We start from the raw sequence: 22,954 nt of genomic DNA, 5'->3' as shown, positions 1-22,954 counted from the left end.
GCGAATACTAGCCACTTCACACAGGCCTAATAGACAGCATGCTGTTTGCTACAAGTTCAGACCTCTACAGTGGGCAGCTCTGCATGTTTCATGGGTCTGGAAGCTGGGGTAATTCAATGTTGCCACTGCTCTCCCCCTCTGCCAAATTTCTAGACCTGTGGGGAGCCCCATGGGCCAGATGATACAGCTCCATGGGCAGAAGGTTGAGCATCACTGATGTATATTAAGGTTGGATTTTTATGAAAAGACAAAGATTCATTTCTTTTTGCAATGAAGGTAGAGAGGAATGTGCATTCTTCTTGGGCTGCCCAAAACTAAGTCCTCCATGTGTCAAGCAGTTTGATTTTCCCATGTTATAACTTTACCTCTCATCATACCGAGGTCTGTGCTGGAACAAGGAGTCCAACAGATAATGAAAGTACTTTTGGAGCCCTATTGAGATGTTCTTTCATTTGAGAAAAGTTTGTAAAATACATAAACCTCAGTCACCTGTGTCAAGCAATTAGGGAGCATGTCAGGGTGCGTGGTTCCAAAACACAGTACTTAAAAGAAGGATGAGGACAGAGTAGGAGCCACAAACATATAGATGACCACCTAGGAATGGAACCCAGGCTTGGAAACAATTGAGGAGCGAGGTAGTTGGGTTTTAAAAAAAATCTCTAAAAGTTACTGAGAACACACACAAAACAAGAACCAGCCTAATCTTACATCAACATGACTCATCTTCCAGATCCACTAGCCACATCATGGACTGTCTGTCTGCAAGCACAGAATTCATTTGTGTTTTGGAAGAGAAGACAGTCAGAAAATCTGTACACCAGAAACTGTTGTGCTGAGACCTAGTGAGGAGTTTATGAGAAACAAAAAAGGCTTGGAAAAGGAGGAAGAAAAAACAGATGACAAATTAATTCCATATTACTTCGTATGGAATTAAACAATTAGGAAGGTCATAAAGTTCTATAATTTGGAAATAATGAAGAGTAAAGTCTGCTCTACCTTTTTTTTTTTTTTTTATGCATTCAGTCTAGAATAAATTATTCCATCAAGGAAGTGCAGTAGAAGGGGTCCTAGGTTCACAACCTGACAAGCAATAATCCACATCATTTCACACCAAGAGCTGTATGGTCTTGTTCCAGTGAGGTTTAAGTCATAGTAAAAGGCATAGAAAATTGATGTGCCATGCCTAATAAAGTAGTACTCGCCATATTATTCACATTCATGTCTCACATTGAAATTACCGTCTTTGGAGTTGCTTATTAATGACACAAGTTTACCGATGCCTTTCTGTTTGCAATGGATTAAGAGGGAAAAAAAAAAAATCAGATAAAAACCGACAACGTATATGGAAATACCATGGTGGAGGAAGAGAAGGAGAGCCCCTGTTCAATAGCAGTTGATAGAATGACCTGTATAAATAAAAACAATTGAAGCTCACTTTTAGTGAACTGTCTTTCCCTGTTAGTCTATTGTTTTAATTTTCGTATTTATTGGCACTGCCATTTTTCCATGCTGTGTTCCACAGGTCAATTGAAAAGAGTTTATAATAAACAAATTCCAGCTGATCACAAGCATCAGTATGTTCAGAAAGAGCCAAACTTCATTCTCCTGAGATTGGCTGCAGTAACAACACAATTACGTAAAGTAAAAGTTCAGACACAATCCATATTTTAAATCATTTATTTCAGTAGGAAAGATTTCTGAAATCTGTACTTAAACTCTTTAAACTAGCGCAAACACACAATTTCATACGCACACACATTAAAGTATTAAAAAAAGTAGAAGAAAAGGAGGCTCCTAGGACAGTCAAACTGCACATCACTCAAAAGAGGTCATAGTGCAATCACCCTATAACTGTTTTGCCTCAATTCAACAGGGAAAAACATTAAAAATGGCTTGTGTTTACTTTATAATAAGCTTGATTTCTGCCCCAAAGATGTCTGTTTTTTATGGAATTATTATAGCTTTTTGTATTTTCTTGTGTCCCTCACATTGCCCTGTAGTAATACACATATGGGCAGATTTCAGGGCATGAGGAGTCAAAGGCTCTGTAAACAAGTACACCCTAATGCCCCTTTCTTTCCCCATTTTACTCAGTATATACTGGTTTTGGACCATATTTGTGAGCAGTTCTGGAATGGTAAGAGATTTCTTTCGGAATCATTTGAAGGTCACACCCTTTCCCATGAAGAACAATATTATACTAGCAAACTGCATGAAAAAAAATTGTATGTTTTTGTTGTTCCTAGGCAATCAAGAGCAAGCTCAAACAAGCAGCCACAGGCTTCTGATTTGCCGAAGTAATTTCATTCTGGTAATTTTTTTTTTTAGTAATGTTCTTTGAAAAAAAGTTCTAAACCTGTTCTGTAATGGCTGGACTTTAACTTTCTCTGCTCTGGTCTAACTCCTTTCAATTGCTTGAAGAATCTTTTGTGGTTGATCATGTTTGGTCTAGGTTAGACTTTCCCTCTCAAATGTCCACAGTTACAAACATTTTGATGTATATAAGCTGTGCTTTCTATAATGAAGCCTTAAAGGAAAATAAAATGAAGCTTTTTTTTTGCTCAAAAACAACCTATTATTACTTTTAATTTCTCCTTCCAATGTTGTACATTTCAGATCTTCAAAACCTCTGCAAGCAAAACTAAATAGCTTGCATTTGGTTTTAGTGAAGTTTCTCACTAAGTGATACAACACTAGAACTACAAACACACATCCTTAGCTATGTTAGTTTAAATGATTTCAAGAAAAGGAACAAGATAGAGTTTATTCAGTTTTTCCCCCGTAAATATTAATTTTAAATTAACAAAAAGCTTGCTAAGTATAATCCTTTTTTTGTGCACTATAGTGTTTAAAATAGTATAAAGGAAGACAGAAATCTTATTTCAGTCTATGGAACTAAGTTCATAAACTCTAGACATGACCTAAATTACACTTTATTTTTGTAACTTTTTTTCTTCTTAAGGCTATTTAGAGACACTTTGTATTTTTTGTCTCTGAAAAGAAATTTGTTACGAGTTAACTTAGATATTTCTGAGAAAAGCTCTGAAGACAATATGTCAAATGTGGCTGCAGTCAGCTAAAAACTACTATAATGAGAAAAACCTACCAAAATGATTATAGTTAGCATTCTAAAACTGGCCAAAATCAGTAAGTTCTTCTGCAGAGAATGTAACAGTGAGGAAGGGGGTAACAAACTTCTGAATCCAGGGAAATAGTCATTAGGTCCAGCAGCTGTTATTAGAGGCTCAGCTCTAGAATAACAGAATTGGTCTCAAACTGATAATAAGGCACTGACCAAAGTCGTTCCCCTTTTCTGCACATATTCAAAGTTGGGGTGGTGGCCAAATTGTTACCTTAAGTTTAATGTTCATTTATACAGATTGTTTTAATTACAGCTCTCTCTAATGTTAATCTGTCCACCTTTGACACAAGCCATTTTTAGGGGAAAGGGGACAGAATGGGGGAAGAGAGGAAGGACAGAAAGAGAATACTTAAATAATAACAAAACGTTTAAAAGTTGAACTTGTAGGGAGCATAAACAACTCACTGATGTAATTTAGTACCAGTTCTAGTGTCTTGAAGCTCAGAGCAGGCAGTATACTAAGATGACTGTGAAAAAGATTAGGACTACCAATGCTTGCGAGTGAAAATACAAGAGAGGGAGGATGAAGAAAAATGCCACTGACAGAGCCAGAAAAACATCACTATAATTTACCTTGATTTAGAACAGATTTGCTAAAGTTCCAGAAAAAGTACAGCCCAATTTGCCTTTTACCACTAGAGACCCAACCTCTCCAAGTGCCCTGTGATTACTTCTTTTATAAAGGAAAGCATGGTGACAATGACATTGCTGGCCCTCAATAACAGAAGATGACGGCAGTCTTCAAAAAGCCTAACTGCAAATGTAAGTACTTAAGATGTGGCAAGAAAACACATGTTAGATAAAATTGGCTTCAGTGAACAAACAGAAAATGATATAACCCTGTTATAGGTAATAAAATTAACAAAGAAACACAAAACGGTAATTTTGTGCGAGTGTTCCACTATCTATCTGTACTACCATTGGTAAAAATTATTTTATGATGCAACTGAGCCTAGATGGAAAGTTAATAAATGACCAATTCTGTAAAAAGACAACATGAGACAGTAACACAAAAGGCAGAATTAGGTGAGGTATGGAGCTGCCTTGCCAGGACTGCAACCTACACTTAAAACAGCTCAGTTAGAGGCCAAACTTTTTGCATTTCATATTTTTTCTGTAGTCCCAGCCAGAGATGCAACTAGAAGGCTTTGTGACCTGGGAAAATCCTGCTGGAGAACTAGGGAGAGAATGTGCCCTTGAGCACTGAAGGGGAAGAAGTACTGAGAGCAGGGGGCAGCAGGAGTCTTACCTGCTCTAGGAACACAAAAAAGCCTCATGCTAACTCCTGTTGCCACTGCACTGCACTGCCTGTCCTCCCCAGTTGTTGCTGCTACAACATCAGCGCAATGCCTGTGCACCCAACTACTGCTATGACAGAGCAGCAATGTAGGGCTGCTGCTCCTAGTGCTCCATTTGCACCCCTCATATTACACTAGTGGTCCCTGCTCTATAGAATATTTGAAAAGTTCCTTGTAAGGACAGAATCAAAGCTGAGTATTAAACTTATGACTTGCGCTGAACCCAACACCCATGGGACAATGTTTCTATAGCATTTTTCATAAGACTGGTTTGTAAAATGAAAAACAGGCCTGAAAAGATCACCTAAATTAACACAAACTGCATAGATCCCGCTTTATAAAATAAACTGTGACTAATTTTTGTTCTTTAACAACACTGCAATGGAATTAATTTTTGATTAAGCCAACTGAAGTTGTAAAGCACCAAGTTAGAAAGTAATGCTAAATTAGCTGTCAGCATTCAAAACATTATAGCAAGAGATATATTTAATGCACTTCTATTGCATCTGCACCAGCTAGTTACGTAAATTACAAATTCTGCTTCTTTTGTTTAAAACTAGCATTCATGAAATTTTAATTAAAAAATGTGGGTACAATGAAATACAGTGCTAAATGTGACCTGTGAAGTTTTAACAGCTACTGAAAGTAAGAAAAAAAATTAGAGCCATAATATTGGACGGTACACCAAAATGAAACAGCCTGCTGGCTAATATATTATTCTTGTCTCTCCAATAAGGTATATTACTGTCATCTTTCACAGCTGATTTGAGTTATCTAATTCTATTTAAGATTATAGGGGCAATTTCACTGGCAAGGAAAAAAGTCACAACTTTTCCCTGACAAACATCTACCTTAAAAGATGTAACATATCATTGGTTGTGTCACCCTAAAGTAGTATTTGGCTAATATAAGATGAAAAAGATTGGAGTATCAAACTGTTGGTAATAAAAAACTATCTATAGTGCTTTCAGTTTCATCACATTTCTTATTCTTGCTAAATATTTTGGAAGCTTTTTCTAGAACAAAGCTCTTCCATGAAAAATCTGAAACTGGAAATAAAGGGATGACAATTATGTAGGCTAAGGGTAGCGAGTTTGTCAAGTGATTACTACCGATTATGACTCAGCATTGCTTTCCTCCTCATTCTCGTCCCATAAAAACATGAAACAGCTGGAAAAACACAAACAATAAAAATAATACCTTCTAACCTGACTACATCTTTAGCAAAACTGCGTGATGTCAGGTTGTGGCTCTCAGTTGCATGTTTCTGTTCATTAATAGAACAAATATGGTTAGTCTGCAATGTATCTACATTAGCTTATTAAAAAATTCAAAATCCACAGGTTTTCCATCCACAATGCTTAAAAAAAAGTACACACATTTTGTTAAAAACACTTACTTTGAGAAGAAACACATTAAGTAATATAAAAAATGAAAAACAAAATCTAAAGTTGTGCAAACTCTATTACAGTAATACTGCTGACTATGAAGATGTGTTACTAAACACCCAACATGGGTTAACTTGGGAGATGTGTAAAGAGTGATTCAGCACAACCGAGCTCCCTTTCTAAAATATACCACTTCAGGTTCAGAACTGATTGTTCACTCTCCACAAAAAAAAAAAAAAAGGTTTGTGAGGGGACATTAATTCAAAGGGTGCTTTTAACTGTACCATAAGAGGACAGAATTATGCATCTGCATAACTTCTTTATAGCATAAGCAGATTTCACAAAGTAACACTCAGAAAGGGACCCTAACCCTTTTCCTTACCCCACTCTGACCTGCACAGGAAGATTCTCTGTCTGTGAGTTTTGTTTCTCAATAGGGCCAGCAACCTTATCCTCTGCCTTAAAAATCACAAACTAATGATTTCCTAACAAAAACATGAAACTGATACTGGGAATATTAATGTATCCCCCTGATTTAGTAAATTAAGTGCACATTTTTAAACTGAATAATAACACTAAGTCTTTATTGGGTTTCAGATAACTTATTACTATAAACTGATGGAGAGTTCTAAAAGAAGTCTATGGTTGCATTTGTAACCTTATTTACTGCTACTGGATCAGAATGTCAATGGAATATCTACTTTTTCATGCCTTTTTAATCCTGGTTCAAGATATTTTGGGCAAAACTGGAATTACTTCCTTATTTATAAAGATTAATTTTCTGAAGATTAAGTAAAACTTTGCATAAATGAAACTACAATGAAGTGACTATGAAGAAACCAAAATAAGTAACTAAATTTAATGAAGACATGTACCTGGAATGTGGCTCCTATTTGTGATCTTAACTGTTTTTGGGGGAGTACATTTTGCAACAAAGGAAGTTTTGATAATCCAGTCCATACTACTTTTATTTCCTAGATTGAATTCCTCTCTCTTTAATTAGATTATTATTGTTTTATGACCTTTTCTAAAGATCAGAAGAGGTTCATTTTTCAAAACAAAATAGGCTAGAACTTGCTTAGGCCAACATATTAGTAATACAATTCAAGTTCATATATATTGAACAATACAGTTCATTAAACCAATAATTTAAAATGACAGGATGGAAGCTGGCATAGTGACTCAAACATTATAACAATGAAGTCTCTTAAATGATCCCATGAAAAACCTTATACTGACAGAGTGGGTTTTTTCGGGGGTGGGGAGGGGGAGGGGTTGGACATTCTCTACCTGTACCTGATAAAGAGGCACATGGACCCCCAGGAAAATAAGACGATTCCTGTGAACTAAATTAAGTGCTTGTTGTGTTGTGGAACCATCACAAGTAAGAGAGCATAAGGGATAGAAACATAAAGGAAAGGAAACATTCAGTTCTGACCTGATACCTCTTCCCAGTTGCCGCACAAGAAAACCCCAAACCAATCTGAAAAGCAAACAAAAACCCCACCACGGACTATACTTAAAACAGGAATAAGAATACCACATATAAGGATTTTACTTACAAAATCCCAAAACTATGGTGTATAAGCACTCAACCTTTGTGCCACTTGCAGGAAATAAGTTTCCCTATACAGTACTAAGGTTTGCAAGTTTACAGATGTTTTTAAACCCTGCATTTGTTCTGGTTCTTATACCCTAGGCATGAGACAATTAATGGCGCTCCAGGTGAACTGAATCCAAGAAACTCCCGATTTAGGGCTGCCAGTATAGTCTAAACAGCATCCCTAGAGTGTCTAAGTACCTCTAGATCCCCAGTTCAAATCCAGCTTTTAATGCAACCCTTAAATGTGGTATTATTTTTTAAGAATACCTAAAAAGGTGAATTATTTCCAAAATTAGTATAAAGTTAAAATAAATTCAAATTAGCTACAATCTATTTAATCCAAGCACAGCACCGCCAGAAGTTTCACACACACTATTTGGTGTTTCATGTTGATTTTCCTTTCACTCTTTAAGGCAGTGGTTTCCACAGGTCAGTTTAGAGAATATTAAGAAGCATGGTCCATGGCAATTCATGTCGCAATTCCATCCTTTTCGGCAGGGGATCCCATTCCCCAAACTGTTAGTGCTTTTTGTTCCATTATCCAGAGTTAGAAGATTTGAGCCTGTAGGCTCTGATCTGGCACAGTTAATCTATAGCTGGCACACTTTCATCAGAACCTCACTTCCGAATGATGAGAAAGTTCTAACTGTTCTTTCACATTCTGAATTAGCCTTTTACTCAAAAGTCATCAAGTTGGCAGGAACCTGAAAATAAGTACAAAAGGAACAGCTGATTTTAGTCTGGGAATTAACTTTCCACATTCCATCTTTTCACAAATCATTTGCCTGCTTAAATGTATAGTTTAGCTCCCCTTTTCAAAGGGAAAACATGCTGCTCTAAAGAACAATTCATAACCAAGTCAAACAGTACAAGAATAACTAAAACCAGGAAAAAACAAACCCGTACAGAGAATGGCAGACACCGAAGTAAAGCATTGTTTATAAACATAGTACACTATGATTTGGCCCTAATCCCTGTTCTGCCAGTATGAATTGTGACACAATACATTTTGGCTACAACTATGAATTTAACTTAAAAAAAAAACCTGACAATCCAGAGTCAAAAACAAATGAAGATGGAGAAAGGACTCTCACAGACAGGTGTCCCAAGTCATTGAATTCAAAGTAAACAGAAGTCAGGATGGGGCCAAGTCTGGTCATAATCAAGAAATATCAAACTCTTAACTTTGCAGAAGCATTCCCAAAAGCTGACAAGGAAGAAGAACCGAGCAGCATTTAACACTGTCCTCTAAAGCAGCGTTTCTCAACTGAGGGTCGCAACCCAAAAGTGGGTCAACAAGGCTGTCTGAAAGTGTTGTGAACAAACTTAAAAAATAGATTCTTCTTTAAAGGAGAAAAATGTGGAAAACGGTGGTTTCCCCTTGCAGGCTGGCAGAGGTCCAGCCTGTAAGGGGCCACTTGGGGCCCCTCACGCCCACTTCCCCATTCCCACCTCACCCACCAGGGGCCAGTGAGTTGGGACTGGCCATTGATGTTTACCAATGGGTCCTGGTACAAAAAAGGTTGAGAACCACTGCTCTAAAGGTTAGAAAAATGGAAGTGCAAGAAGGGACTGCTCCTACAAACACAAAGGAAAGGTCACTACGCCTCTAAGAACAAACCTAAAAGTCAGCAGCTTGTTCCATCTGAGGAAGTTGTATTTTCTCAGCAATGCTTGAGATGAAAAATCTGTTTCATTCCCCAAAAGATCCAGCTATTGACTAACTTTATTCATTGCTATATGTGTAGAATATTCAAGTCTATGACAACTTTCATCAGCTGGACATACAGCTTGAGAGCCCAGCATGAGGCAAGTAAAAATATTCAGCCAGACGAACAAATGGCATTAAAACTTCAGTATTGGGAGAATCAAAGACCTTTTTTATTAGTCCATGGGTGCCCTTAAAATGGAGAAACAGAAGGTTTTGTGCCCTAAGCAAACCCTGCCTAACTCAGACACTGAAGGAGTGCAGGAGGAGAGTGGGGGTGTGAAGAAAGGAGGGTGCTAAGTGATGGAGTGTGAGGACAGGGGAGTGGTCTGTCTCACCTGCTCTAAGGACACAAAGACCCCAAGCTGCTGCTGCGGTGTCCCACATCCAGCTCCTATAGCTGCCGGTGCCAAGTTGCAACTGCTGGGCTCCTATTGCCACAGTGTGAGGTTGCTACTATCACATCAAAGATTCCCTGGAGGGCCTCCATTTCAGCACCCCCTTTTAGGTTGGTGCTGGGGACTGGTCCCCCGCTTGCGCACCCCTTGTCAAATTACTGCCTTAAAAAAAAGACATGACCCCAATCTCAGGTATGTGGCCTACAGAATGCTAAAGATCTCTGGAATTGTTCTTGGGGGTAACAATAAGGTCTATCCACAAGGCTTTTACAAGGTTTCTTGGTAAATCATGGAAAAAGAATCAACTGATGAAGAGCTCAGATTCATCTGGAAAAGGTATGATTGGAGGTGTTGTTTCAAGTTCTTTAGTCATAATAAGCTTACCCTCCTATAGTATTACCCCCTCAGAGGAAAAAAGTGGTCAAGATTTGGTCAGTCTTTTACATCTCTCTCTCCATCCCTCTTCCTAATTTGGGGCTGCTTGCAGATGTTAAAAAAAAATGTGGCACTTTAAACTTGGTGCGCTCCCAGAAGACGCAGCATGTTAACTGGACCCGGCTCACCTGACTTCTGTATAGATCAGGCACTTTAGTGGGGCTTTTTTGGCATTTTTATCTAATTGTGACAGCAGCGTGCCACCGTCACGGGCACAGACAGGGGACAGAGAGGATTGGGGGGCAGCAACAACCCCTAAAAAGAACCCCAGGCCAGGTTACTTACCCCTGGGAGGGATGGCAGCATCGGAGCTGGGACTGCGGCAGCAGCCACGCGAGCCAGCATTACACCAGCTGTTTAAACACCTGTTCCCAGTAAGGGGAACAGCTGAGCCAATTGTGGCGGCCGCAGCGGTCACCATGGGAAAGTTTAAAAACCCCAGCAAACCCCGCGGCAGGGGGGAGCCAGGGAAGGAGGGAGGAGATGTGCAGCATGTCAGTGGTGCTGCGGCTTCCTCAGAGCGAGAGCCTCGGTCAGGTGGCTCTGCATCAGCTCAGCAGCTGAAGCGAGAACCAAACCCCCCAGCAGGGGCAGAAGGAGTGGTCCCCAGGGATTGCCGGGTCCAGGGCATTGATCCGGGAAGCCTCCCCATCCCGGAGGAATATTATTTCTAAGCCCAGGGGAGGAAAAGGGAGATGACCTGAGCTAGTGGCAGAGTCAGCAGGATTTTAAGACAGGCTGACTGAAGGCGACCATTAGCCTAGGTCTCTACGGTCGGGAACACCTACCAGCAAAGAAAGCCTGCGGATAGCAGCAAGTCACCATCTCACCAGCAAGTGACCGGTTGGCGAGTGGACGGGGTGTAGGAGCCCCATGGAACAACGGAAGCCTCAACCGTGAGTACATCCATGTCGGGGAACCCCTCTGGTAAAAGAGCTCCACTGAAGCCCTCCTTCGAATCAACCATAACATCAAAGTCGTGGCAGGCGGGACGAGGGGAGGGGCTACCTAACAGAGGGTGATACTGGACGTGAGGCCCACTAACGTCACACTAATAGCTGATTGGAGTCAGCTATTAGATAAAAGTGCCAAAAAGCCCTCCTGAAACACCCGATTTATACAGGTGCTACAGAGCCAGGTCCAAGTAACGCACGGCTTCTTTCATTAAAGCGCGGTTTTTGGTTTTTCTAACATCTGCAAGAAGCTTTGTTGAATAAGAAAACTAACTGAACTCTACAATGGCCAGTGTAGGGAAGAAAGCTGGTGAAAATTGGCAGACCACAGTTTAGACGGGCTCCCATTAGTCAGGAGGACCATGAGATAAAGTATGGGCAAAGAATATGCTGGTCCTTGCTGCTATCAGATCCAGCAGAACCAGAAGGATAAATAATCTTGACTAATTTACAGCATCAGAAAACCCTCATGTGGTCCTAAAATGCCATCTCCAATGGCAGTAAGAGAACCAGTATACCCCTGGATGCTAAGACCTAGTCTCTCTCAAGGGAAGCCAAAGAACTGAAGCTTGAAAAGCAGTAACAGGAAAGATCTCTACTATTTCATACATTTCGTAGACATTAGGGCTGGAAGGGACCTTGAGAGATCATCAGGTCCAGCCCCTTGCCCAAAGGTCAGGAAGTCAACAGGGGTCAGATGGTTGATCAAGAAACAAAACATAACAAAACAAGAGACTCCCCCCCTCCCAAAAAAACAAAACCAAAAACAACCCACCAGCATTCATACAGGCTTTGAGACAGACATGACTTGACTCGCACCGGTTATAAACAATGTCAGTAAGTTAGTGTTAGAGTCTTCAGTCTTTTGCCAAGCTCTCCTGACAAAACTGAATTGCTGAAGGAAGATCAACATTTTTACCTTGTGCATCATCATCATCTCCCATTTCTTTCCCAAGTTAAAGAAAGAAGACCGCTTAACTTTCTCAGCAGGCTTTATACTATACATTTATAAGCTTTATACTCCATGGTGACTGGAATTAAATTGAGGACTTTTGGTGAATCTAATCTTCATGAAAAGATGTTGCCTTGGAGCTACTGCAGGCCTCCTTACACCACAAACTCAGTAGAGACTCTTCACTCCCATTTCTGAGAGTAAGCCTGGGCAAAGATTTGGAAACAACTCAGTGTTTCCCCTTCTGTCCATTTAAGGACAACAGTGCAGGGCCAGGCAAAAAACTCAGTACCATTTTACATAATGAAATTAATGAATGCATGTAGACAAGGAAGAATAATAAGGGAAAGCAAAATGGTGGGCCAAGGAGGCAGTATTTTTTTCCCCCAGACCTAAGGATATGTATAGATTTATTATGGGATGGAATAGAGGTCCTTTCTCCCTGTTTTGAAGCTTTGCCTTTGTTTTTGTTGCAACTTAAAAGTATGTCAAGCTTTAATATAGATACCTGTTGTCAGGGCCATCCCGGGCTGGGGGGGAGGGGGGGGGGGAAAAAAAAAAAAAATCGGGGCAACCACCCCAGGCCCTGTGCTTTAGGGGGCCCCGTGGAGCCGGGCAGAGCAGCCACGGTGACTCCGCGTTACCACCGGCTTCATGTCCGGCTACTCAGTACCATCCCCCACCCCAAATCTCCCAGTTCTGGCTGCTTGGCAACCCCCGCATTCCCCCGCCAAATCCACCACCTCCAGCCGCTTGGCACCCCCCACTGCTGGCTTCCTTGCGCCCGGGGTTGGGGCGCCCCACAGGCTGATTTGCCCCAGGCCCCACATCCTACTCAGGTCGCTGCTGCCTGTTGTGCTTTTTAGTAATTAACATACATACATATTAACATAAAACTTGAAAAAAGTAAACTGTATGTCCAATACCTGACAAAGTACTACAGTGATCTACAGTATTCATACTGAATGCTACAGTCTACAACAGGTCCACCACTGGAAGTTGGAGGCCAGGCCCAGCCACAGAATTTGGGGGTTTGGGCCCTGCTGAACATGGATGTTGGCAGCAAGGGAGTGCACAAGGGCTGAACAGATAGAGCTGTCACTTGCCCAGCACTTGCTGGACCTCTACTGCTGGCCCTAAATCCCCAAATCCAGGTGCTGCCTGCCCTGTGAATCTGGCCAGAGAGGAATCCTGTGGTTTGGATCCAGCCTGAGGCGAGTCTTCCACCTCTGGCTTCATGTCCACAGAATTTTTAAATTTAACACCAACGGCTTGCCTAGGTAGAAAAGGGGACATTCAGGAGAATCAACGCAAATGTAAGATTAACTGTCAAGAATGTTGTGCTTTTCATAAGAAAATGCTCAATTACTACTGAGTCTTCTTTGCAAACTTTAAGGTATGTAGAGCAACTACTGATCTTCCTTCAGCATCTCACATGTCCTTTTCACTGTACTGCTCTCACCTGTTGTCTGTTGCTTTGGCAGGCAGCACTCAGGTGTTTGAACCAGAGCACTGCATTCATTCTATTCCCAGCTTGAAACTTGTATGAATTTCCTAAAATGAAAAAGGTAGGGGAAAAAAAAAAACAGACTGAACCAAAGCAGAGAACATACAATATAGTACCTTCAACTTTATCTAAATTCAAACAAAGCCAAAATGCAGACATTATCAAAGCATGCAACAGAAATCCTATATTCATGTAAATTTACACCTCTGCAGCATAGATCCAATTCAAATAGAAAAATTTACCTTAATTGCCCCTGTTTGTTCCCTCAGTCCCCAGTCATTCCCCCCAGTTCCTGGTTTGATCCTTCTCCTCAGCTCCCCAATCATCCCCCTTCAGCCCCCGCGGCTGCCAGTACTGCCTGCCTTGCCGCAGTGGGGGCGCAGCTGGGTGAGCAGCGGCTTGTCCTGGGGCTGCTGGCTCAAGCTGGGGCTCATCTGGCTGCTCCCCCAGCTGCTCCTGCCAGCACTGCCTGTCTGCATAGACTATGGCCAAATAAGATTCAGCCCCAAATATCTTTGGATTTGGCCAAATCGAATTGGGATAGTGATTTGAATCACCGAATCAAACCACTGTCCCTCCAAATCTGAAGCAAATACTTTCCGCTTTACACAGGCCTGGTAGACAGAACTGGAGTTTTTACTCTAAGGATGTGTGCATGCCTGCGAAAAAAGTGTTGATATACTTTAGACCAATTTTTAATATATAGTGGTTGCCTGATTCTAGATGGGCTGAGGAAAAATATTACAAAAGTGTTTCAGATTGCTGCTGCTGATATTCAGTTGACAAGTACATACAATTTATATGCGTTGGTGCTATCCTTAGGTTCACCTATGATAGGGACACAATTTGTAATACCCATCATATATGAACTGATATGTACATTTCGTGCTTATATCATATTATACATGTTGGAGAAAGATTCATTTTTAATTATGTAAATTGATCTATTAAAATATCTTTTTAAATAACTGCATTCAAAATATTCACTGAAAACTAACTGCAGTTGCAAAGGTACAGGTAACAATACTAAGACATTATTCTTTAGTACTAAGTATAGAAATATTTAAGAAGAAATCCCAAAAAGGTCACAGAAGAAAATGCATGTTAAAATGTGTTGTCAGAACTGCTTTTGATGCCCTTTCTGCATATTTTGAACTTTCCTAGCAAAGTAAGAATTTCTCCACAGTTCATACTGAACTGGCTTTCACTTTTAATCTTCTCCTTAACCTCCTCTTTCCAAAACAACTTAGGAAATTGTATCTTTTTTGTATTTCTGAAGCTTTTTTTTTTTTTTTTTTTTTTTTTTTTTTAAGATCAAGGCTTTTCAACCTTTCTTAACAAGTGTACCCTTTCTCTCTCAAAGCTCTAGCTCAGGTACCCCTTTATATTTTTTTCTTGTGGGGGGGGGAGCAAATCAAGGTCCCCACAGTGACGGAGGCTGGGGCTGGGGCTGCACAGATGGGGCAGATCATGGGACGGAGCCATAAGTAGCTCGTCTGGGGGGCATGGGGAGGGGGCGGTGGCTCCTGCCAGTGCTTACACCCTGGGAGGGCATGGGCATGTGTGCCCCCAGATCTGCCTGCTGGGTGACAGCGGGCTGGCCCAGTGGTGGGGGAGGGAGTGGGGCCGGGGCAGGGGCTGTCCAGTCAAGGCAGGGTGCAGGACTGAGCTGCATGGGGCAGCCCCTCCAGCTATGCTCACCCCTGGGAGGGTACAGGGATGTGTACCCTTGGATCTGCATGGAGGATGGCGGGCTGCCGCCACAGGCTGGGGCCAGCACCAGGCTGTTCCCAGCAGGGGCTGAGCTGTGCTGCACTCAGGGGAAGCGGCAGTAGTGCTGGGAAGGGGCTTGAGGGGAGGTTACAGCAAATTCTAAACCCCTCCCTGTAGCCCCCTCCCAGTGCCAGCTGCCATGAGTGCAGCCTGGCACAGCCCCAGCCCCATCCTGCCCTGCTCCACCCAGATCCAGGGACACATGCTCCTATGCCCTCCTGGCATGCGCTCAGCAGTGGGAGCTACTACCGCCCTTCTCCCTTGGACGAGCTGTGGCTCTGTCCCGTGCTCCATCCCGACTCCTGCCACTGCACGCACTCCAAAAGGGCATGGGGGGGGTATGCGCCCCTCGATATGTGTGCAGGGCAAAGCGGGGAACATCTGTGTAGTTCAATATTTATTTTTTCATATACATGCAAAATGACTCCCAATGGCTTAAGAATGATTAAAAGCCTGCATCAAGCCAATGAATTTTCTATATTATTCCTGAAAAACATCTAATCTAGAAAGGTAAGAGTTTGGAGCTACAGTTTTGTAAACATCTTAAAAATTTGAGGTGGTAAAAGGATCACTTGTCAAAGAATTTAAGGCAGAAAAAAGGAGATGAGAATTTACAAATTAAAGAATGGCTTAAAGTTTCAATATTGCAGTGGCTCCCAACCTTTTTTTTGCTGCTATCCTAAATCCAGGCCATGACTCCCACCTTCATCTCACTTATGCCTGATGGCACCAGCAGAGCCTGGGCTGGGCCAGGATTGTGGTGGGCAGTGGCGGCAAGAGCAGCGCAGACCATGTGCCGGGAGAGCCCTGCAGGCAGGGCCCCTCCCCCCCCCCCCGACTCTGATTTGAGTTGCGCCCCAAGATTGGGAGCCACTGTAATATTCCTTCCATGTTTTCTGTTATAATTATAAGCATATCTGAGAAATTCTTAAATATTTACAACAAAATCACATACATCTCAAAACCATTTTATACAGATCACTGCAGTCCTGATGTTACCCACCCTTTTCAGAATCAGTCAGCAAGAAGAGATCAGGATGTTCTGGATCATCAGCCATCATTACCATCCATCCCACAACTGACACATTCTTACTTGGGGTAGATTTGAACTGAAAAAAAGATAAAAATTAATTAGTCAGATTCACAGCATTACATATTACATTTTTACATAAATAATGGGCCACTTCTTTCAGATATACCATTGTAAATGCAGAAAAATTCTATTGAATTCACTGGGGTTAAGGCTTCCCATAAAAGTTAAGAATTACTCTAGATGTACTTGGGATTTATTTTACCAGAATTTGATGCCAGCGTGCAATTCAGGGGAAATTAATAGGACACCACAATCCACTAGGACAGGGGCTGGCAACCTTTTCTGGATGCAGGCCAGAATGACCCACCCCAGGTCAGTGAGGGAAGCAACATAAGGAGAGAGTGTCCACTGCCAAAGCCCCAAAACCACCAAATGCTGCCAAAGCCCCGTATCTGTGCGTGGCATCCAATGCAATCCTGCACTAGGATATATAGTCATCAACATACATTCTGCACAATGGTATTTTCAGGACTGTATTTGTGTGTATTACACTAAAAAAAAAAAATACACCAAAAAACCCCACAAAAACAAAGTCTGTTAGAAAACATTTCAGTCATTCACTTACATATTAAGAAATGCCAAAATATGTGTAATTTAATTCAGTCCCATTGTATGTATTTGTAGCATAGTCTTTATCTTATTCAGCCAATCTGAATAGGACATACTGCCCATTGTGCTCAGTCTGCCCCATCAGCAACTCTTTCAACTTATGGTGAATCACTGCATCAAATACATTTCAACCTCTTCACTCCCACAACTGAGCAGCACCTTTCTTTCTCTTTTTCCAATGATTTGTGTCCTCACCAGCCTTAAATGTCTGGCAAACATCACCAAATGTCTAGGTAGACGAGAGGCTCTGTCACCTCGCCTTGGCTTGTCTCATGCGACTAGTGTGGCTCTGCCCTCCATGGGGTGGAGCCAGATCAGGTAGACCTGTGCCTCACTTGCGCTCAGGACTTGTGACAAGAACACCTGGTTCCAGTCATGAGAGAGGGGCTATTCAGCACATGGATCCTTTGATCCTTTGTGTTTTTGTGCAGGTGTGTATGTAGGGGGAGATGGGGGGGGGGGGGAGGGGGAGGCTGGTATCTGGAGTAGACACACTTGGGCTAGGGACAGACATTACACATAAACCAGTACAAGTGATCAGAAGCCAGTTCAAATCTGTAACGCAACAGAAGTTCAGTGCACATAAACCACTTTCAAAATGGCCAGAACTGGTTTAAGATGAAATTGGATGCATGTAGTATCAGACTTAACTGACTTAGGTTAAATCAATTTATTGAATTTCTGTCCCAGATAGCTTGATTCTGGAGGGTGTCTGCTTCAGCTGAGTAGGAAAGCATGCTCTAGCAACCCCAGGCTTCTGGCTGGGGCCACTGACCCATCCCTCCCCCCAGCCACTACTTTCCCTGTAGGGGCAAATACAAGACAAACCTCCAATAATTAGATTCTATACCTGGAAAATTATAACAATTTGTAAAATTTTACATAAATAGAATCTAATTATTTTGGGGTCATCTTACATTCAGGGTCATTTTAGATTCGAGTTAAATACAGCAGCACATTAATTTTATACTACCCACATGAACTAAGTAGGTATTGTTTAACAAGGTATTATTCTTGTAAGTAAGACAAGAATAAGAGCAAAAGTATCCACTAATTTTGGGTCTTCAGTTTGAAACAATTACGACCTGCTTTTCTAGAATATATAGTACTTGATATGGCTCTTACTATATACAAATCATAGTTCCCACTGACTTCAATTGCAGCTATGACTAGTCTACCCCTTTGCGAAATCAGAACTCAGGGTCTTGAGTGGGACATGAAAAAAAAAATGAGAAATGGATAATTAGCAATGACTTACAAAATCTGTGTTTAAATAACTTATCCAGGATCATATAGAAACTCTATGACAAAGGCAAGGGAATAATTTAATTTTCCAGTGCATCATATATCTGCTTTTCCCTTTCTGCAGTCTCTTGCCTCATTCACTACACTTTTCCCAGTTTCTCCAATGGATTAATCAGGGCCCCAAACAACATACTTTCACTATACAACCCTGATTCATCCTCAAAGCATGGTCCAACCTGTACTCTGAAATGAGTCAGGAGTCATGCAGAAAAAAAACAAAAAACCACATAATTGCATAAAGTTAATAATAAAGCATATGCAAAAGAAAGCCAAATTAAGGTTGCACAAGAAACTTGAATTCTGGCTTTTTAGCATTAAGGTACTTTGTAACTGTAATAATATTTATTTAATATAATGTACACGTGTAATTTCTCAGGATTTTTTCAAAGCAAACTGAAAAAGTATATCAGGTGGTATCATACTGATACCCAATTGGTTCATCAATAGGGTTGAAATCTTTAGGTTTAGTCATTTGACTTAAAGAATAACAAATAGCAGATGTAGGTATTACCACCTGTGGACCACATTAGAGCAAAAAGTGTTGCAGTGATGTTGTAGCTGTGATGGGCCAGGAAGTATGTGAAGCAAGGATTTTTGTGGGTGACATCTTTTATGGAACCAACTGTGTGGTTGAGATGAACATAGACAAACTTTAAAATGTAATGCATTCTTCTTTGGGTCACCTCTCCAGTCTCCCTGCTCCATTCCCAAACTCCCCTGCTACACCCAGTCTTTTTGCCCATCCAGCAGCCCCACGCTCCTATATAAGGGACAGAGTGCAATTGTGAATCTGTCAGAAATGTACGTCCAACATCTTGTTCACTCTTTTCCCTGAGATACCCACTTCCTGATCTCTCCCTCTTGCATTCTATCCCTGCAAGGCTCCACATCTGTATCTCTTCAAGGCTTCTCCTCTGATCCAAGTGATTTTGCCTGCCATAGCACTTGGTCCCAGTCTTTTTAACCAGTGAGTCCCAGTTTTGCCCACACCTCCCAGTTCCTTGTACTCACGCTTGCTTTCCTCTCACCTCTTCTTTCCCAATCCCTCACCCACTTGCTCCTCATCCAAACTTACTTTTCCACTGCTGCACTGGCTGCTTCTCCTCCACTACCCTTCCTTCTCTCATACAGTTTTAGCGCCTTGCCAGTCTCCACATCTGCCAACCTCTAAACCCAGACTCAAATTCCAGGCATTTTATCCCAAATCTACTTGTCAAGCTCTCTGCCACACTAGAGTCTATCTGGTTCCTGTTCCTCTGCATTTGAATTAGACATCTTCTCTCTACCATTTCACCAGGCTGCTAGCAGATAGACAGTAAAGGAGAGGTAGCCTCCTTGTTTCATTTCCCGACTCCCCGCTTGCTGAAAGCAACTGTGCACAACGATTATAGGTAAATGTCCAACTTTGTCCCTGTAGGACTAAGCTGGCACTTGTAGAATCTGGTCCGCACTAGGAGCTGTGAAAAGCCTGAGCATGCTCAATAAGGATGACATCTTAGTTTTAGGTGTTAAGCTTTAGTAAAGCTCTATTAAGCATGTGCGAACTGTGATTTTTCACAGGTTTGTAACTTGGCAAAAAATTAGCAGATTTTTTACAGAGAAAGCAACACACACACACACACACTCCTGACAAAGCCTGTTCCAAGGCATGAGCTGTCAGGAAGGTTCTGCTTTCTCAAAGGGAGAGTCACTCTGTCTCTTTTTAATGCTGAAAGACATCTTCTCTAGCCACATTCATAAATGACTGACCCGTTTTAGCTTAAATTTGCCAAAAAATATAGCTCAAGTTAAATGGTTTGCATTAAACATTTCGGCAGGAACAATTAAAGTCTGACTAAGCTACAAGCAGCTGCAAATAGGATCTTTTAAGGGTGCTTGAAGCTTTCCATTATTAGGCAGTACTACCAGGCCCACTTGTATATTCAGTACATACAGACAAATGGTCATATGTACATACATCTGTATATTACACATCACTGACCTTTCAATAGATCATTTTTCAAAAGCAGCAATCATTTACATGTTAACAAATGCCAAAATATGTGCAATTTAAATAGTCTCAGTGTGTGAATTTGTAGGATAGTCCTTAGGTGTACGATCATGTATTACTTCTTCCACAGGACCCTTCCCTTATATAGTGCACAGAATGGGTGGTACTTCTTTAATGACCAACAATTAAATATTTTGTTCTCTTTGTTGTCTAATTCCTTCCTTATACCAACTATTCAAAATCTGCTGCAAAGATAGTAACTTGCTCCATTATACTTAAAAACAAAAACAAAAACAAGTATTAATGAATTGATTGGTATAATCATTTAACATTCCAAAATAAGCCTTTGTATGCTACACAACATATTATATATTTTGTTTCTGCCACATCTAGAATAAATAATTAAGTTACAAATGTTTGAGAGTTTTAAACAGTCTCAGACTACTATTTTTTTTTTTTTTTTTTTTTTTTTTATAGCTAGCTTTGACCACAGAGGATATCATCAGTCTAGATCGGGGTGCTCAATCTCTGACCTGCGAAGCCAAATCATCTGGCCTGTTGGGCTCCCTACAGTCCAAAAATCTGGCAGAGAAGCAGTGGCAGCCAACTGCTGCTCCCCTGCTGCCAAGTTTCCAGACCTGTAGGGAGTCCCATAGGATGGAGAGTATGGCCTTGCCTGATTGGGAGGCACAGTCTGCCTTGTGCCATTCATCTGACCCATGGGGCCAAAAGTTTGAGCACCACTAGTCTAGATGTACAGGTCTCTGAGGGAAACATAATAGCTACAAACCATGACTGAAATCACATTTTTGGTATAGAAAAAGTTAGTATCTTAAAAGGCAAGTTTGGTGTTTTCAGAGTTAGCGCTAAGAGCTTGAAAAAGCTGAAACTCCTGTTTTTAGATTCCTAAATAAATAACCATGAGATAATTAGCTAAAGTATGTGAGATTTCAGGAGAGGTGTTACCAATTCAACACTGATTCTTGACTCTTTGTCCAGAATACTGTGAGGTGTTTGCTTGTTTAGTAGTGTAGGGTTTTTTTTTTTGTTTTGGGGGTACTTTTAGAGAAATTTGAATGTGCGTGTGTGTTTGGTTATCTCATTCTCTCCCGTAGGAGCTGTTCCCCTTTGTACAGATAACTAATTATCAGTCCAAAAAACCACATACACACAAACTCCAGCTTCATAACATTATTACTGGGTTTTTTTAAACATATGTACACACAATCGTAAAATAAGCAGGGAAAGAAGCAAATCACTTTTAAAGAAGATTGGGATAAAATGCTTAATAGACACACCCCAATTTGGGGGGGCTGGTTTTGGAGGGACATGCTGTGTGTGAGAAAATTTACGTATATATTTCCCTTTTTAACCCAGGAGTCATCTTTTGTAAACTCACTGTGTGTTATTTCCCTCATATGAGATTTACTTTTGCTGTTTTCATTTCTAGCTATAACCTACCAATGGATGTGCAATATAAATAAAGTGAAATGTAAAGTAAAATAAAGTAAAATGTCTATCCTATTAATTTTTGTTCCTAGAACAAATGTCTATCTTATTAATTTTTGTTCCTAGAAAGGATTCATTAAACAAACCAGCCTCACTTTCCTGAGGGTGGGTGAAACTTGTCAAATATATCTTTTAAATTATTCCTTGCCAATGCTTAATTTTTTTCCCTTTAGGGATTAATACATTTGCTGTTCTCTTCTGAAAAAGCATTGTACTGGCATCCAGTTTTGGAATACATGGTTATGCAGATTTCTTTCAAGTTACCCTTCCCTATAAAAATGCCTTCATACTGCCACAGAAAAGGGTACGCACTACTTTAGGAAGACTTGCAGGGAGGTCTTTTCCAAGAACAGAAATTTTCAGAGAGAATTTTTTTCATTTCTTATGTATTTGTAACATAAAATATCTGTTCCTGCTTCCCTCCAAACTTTTTAAGATTTATACTTCACTGGCACCGTGAAAATGCTCATCTGAAAAATGTCCTAAAAGTTACAGTGAAGTAAGTTTAGGAACTGAAAATGCAATATTTCTTATAAACATAACTATAGCAATGCAAAAGCAGTGCTATATAGAAGTATAGAAACACATAGCAATTGTATTCTTATTTAATGACTTGTTTGCTCTGTGGCTTTGTTTTCTCTGTTTACATAGTCCTCTATGCTAGTTTGCTCACCATTGATGTATGAAGCATTTGCTAACAAAGTCTGGTTTGCCAGCCTCAAAGGGGAAAGAGCTTCACTGATTTTAATATTCCTTGTGCATCCTAGGACAACCTTTGCCTGAACATCTCTGGGCTAGGCTCCACTAACCTAAGCTCAACAACAGGTATATATAGATGTTTCTCGTGGGCTAAGGACAGAAATTACACAAACTGGTATAAGTGATCAGAAACCAGTTAAAATCTGTAGCACAACAGTTTGATGCATATAAACTGCTTTCAAAAGGACCAAAGCTGGTTAAAGATAAACCTGAATGGGTATAGCATCAGACTTGACTGATTTAGGTTAAAAATTGGTTTACTGAATTTCTCCAGATTCAAGTTAACTCAGAGTCCCCAAGCATCCCAAGATGCTTTGCATCTCCCCTGCAACACTCCTCCCCGCTTGCAGGGTGGGCAGGCTAGCCTTGGCTCAAGCTGTCTGGTCCAGATGAGCAGGGAAACGTGCTCCAGCGCCTGCCAGCTTCTGGACTGGGCCACTGCAGACATGCGGCTGAATTTCCAGAATCAAAAGTGCATGTCTGGTCACTTGCTTACTGGTTCAATCTATGCAGCTTCGACTAACTTGTGAAG

At 40.9% G+C, this 22,954-nt stretch overlaps 1 protein-coding gene across 7 annotated transcripts in view; it reads right to left on the bottom strand.

Annotated features, from left to right (window-relative positions):
- Positions 1–1,661: 1,661 nt before the first annotated feature.
- The window catches only part of RALGPS2 (Ral GEF with PH domain and SH3 binding motif 2), a 232,884-nt gene continuing 211,591 nt past the window's right edge, over positions 1,662–22,954 (bottom strand). For all 7 annotated transcript variants that reach the window (XM_006267261.4, XM_019500255.2, XM_019500254.2 and 4 more), the window contains 3 exons: positions 16,161–16,266; positions 13,340–13,431; positions 1,662–8,135 (listed from right to left, as the gene is read on the bottom strand). In XM_006267261.4, coding sequence (XP_006267323.1) covers positions 8,106–8,135; positions 13,340–13,431; positions 16,161–16,266 — 228 coding nt within the window. In that variant the 3' untranslated portion in view covers positions 1,662–8,105. The remainder of the gene's footprint in view (positions 8,136–13,339; positions 13,432–16,160; positions 16,267–22,954) is intronic.

Source organism: Alligator mississippiensis, chromosome 5, assembly GCF_030867095.1.
Source record: "Alligator mississippiensis isolate rAllMis1 chromosome 5, rAllMis1, whole genome shotgun sequence".
In the NCBI taxonomy this organism is placed as follows: domain Eukaryota; kingdom Metazoa; phylum Chordata; order Crocodylia; family Alligatoridae; genus Alligator; species Alligator mississippiensis.
This window is presented reverse-complemented; position numbering and strand designations above follow the sequence as displayed.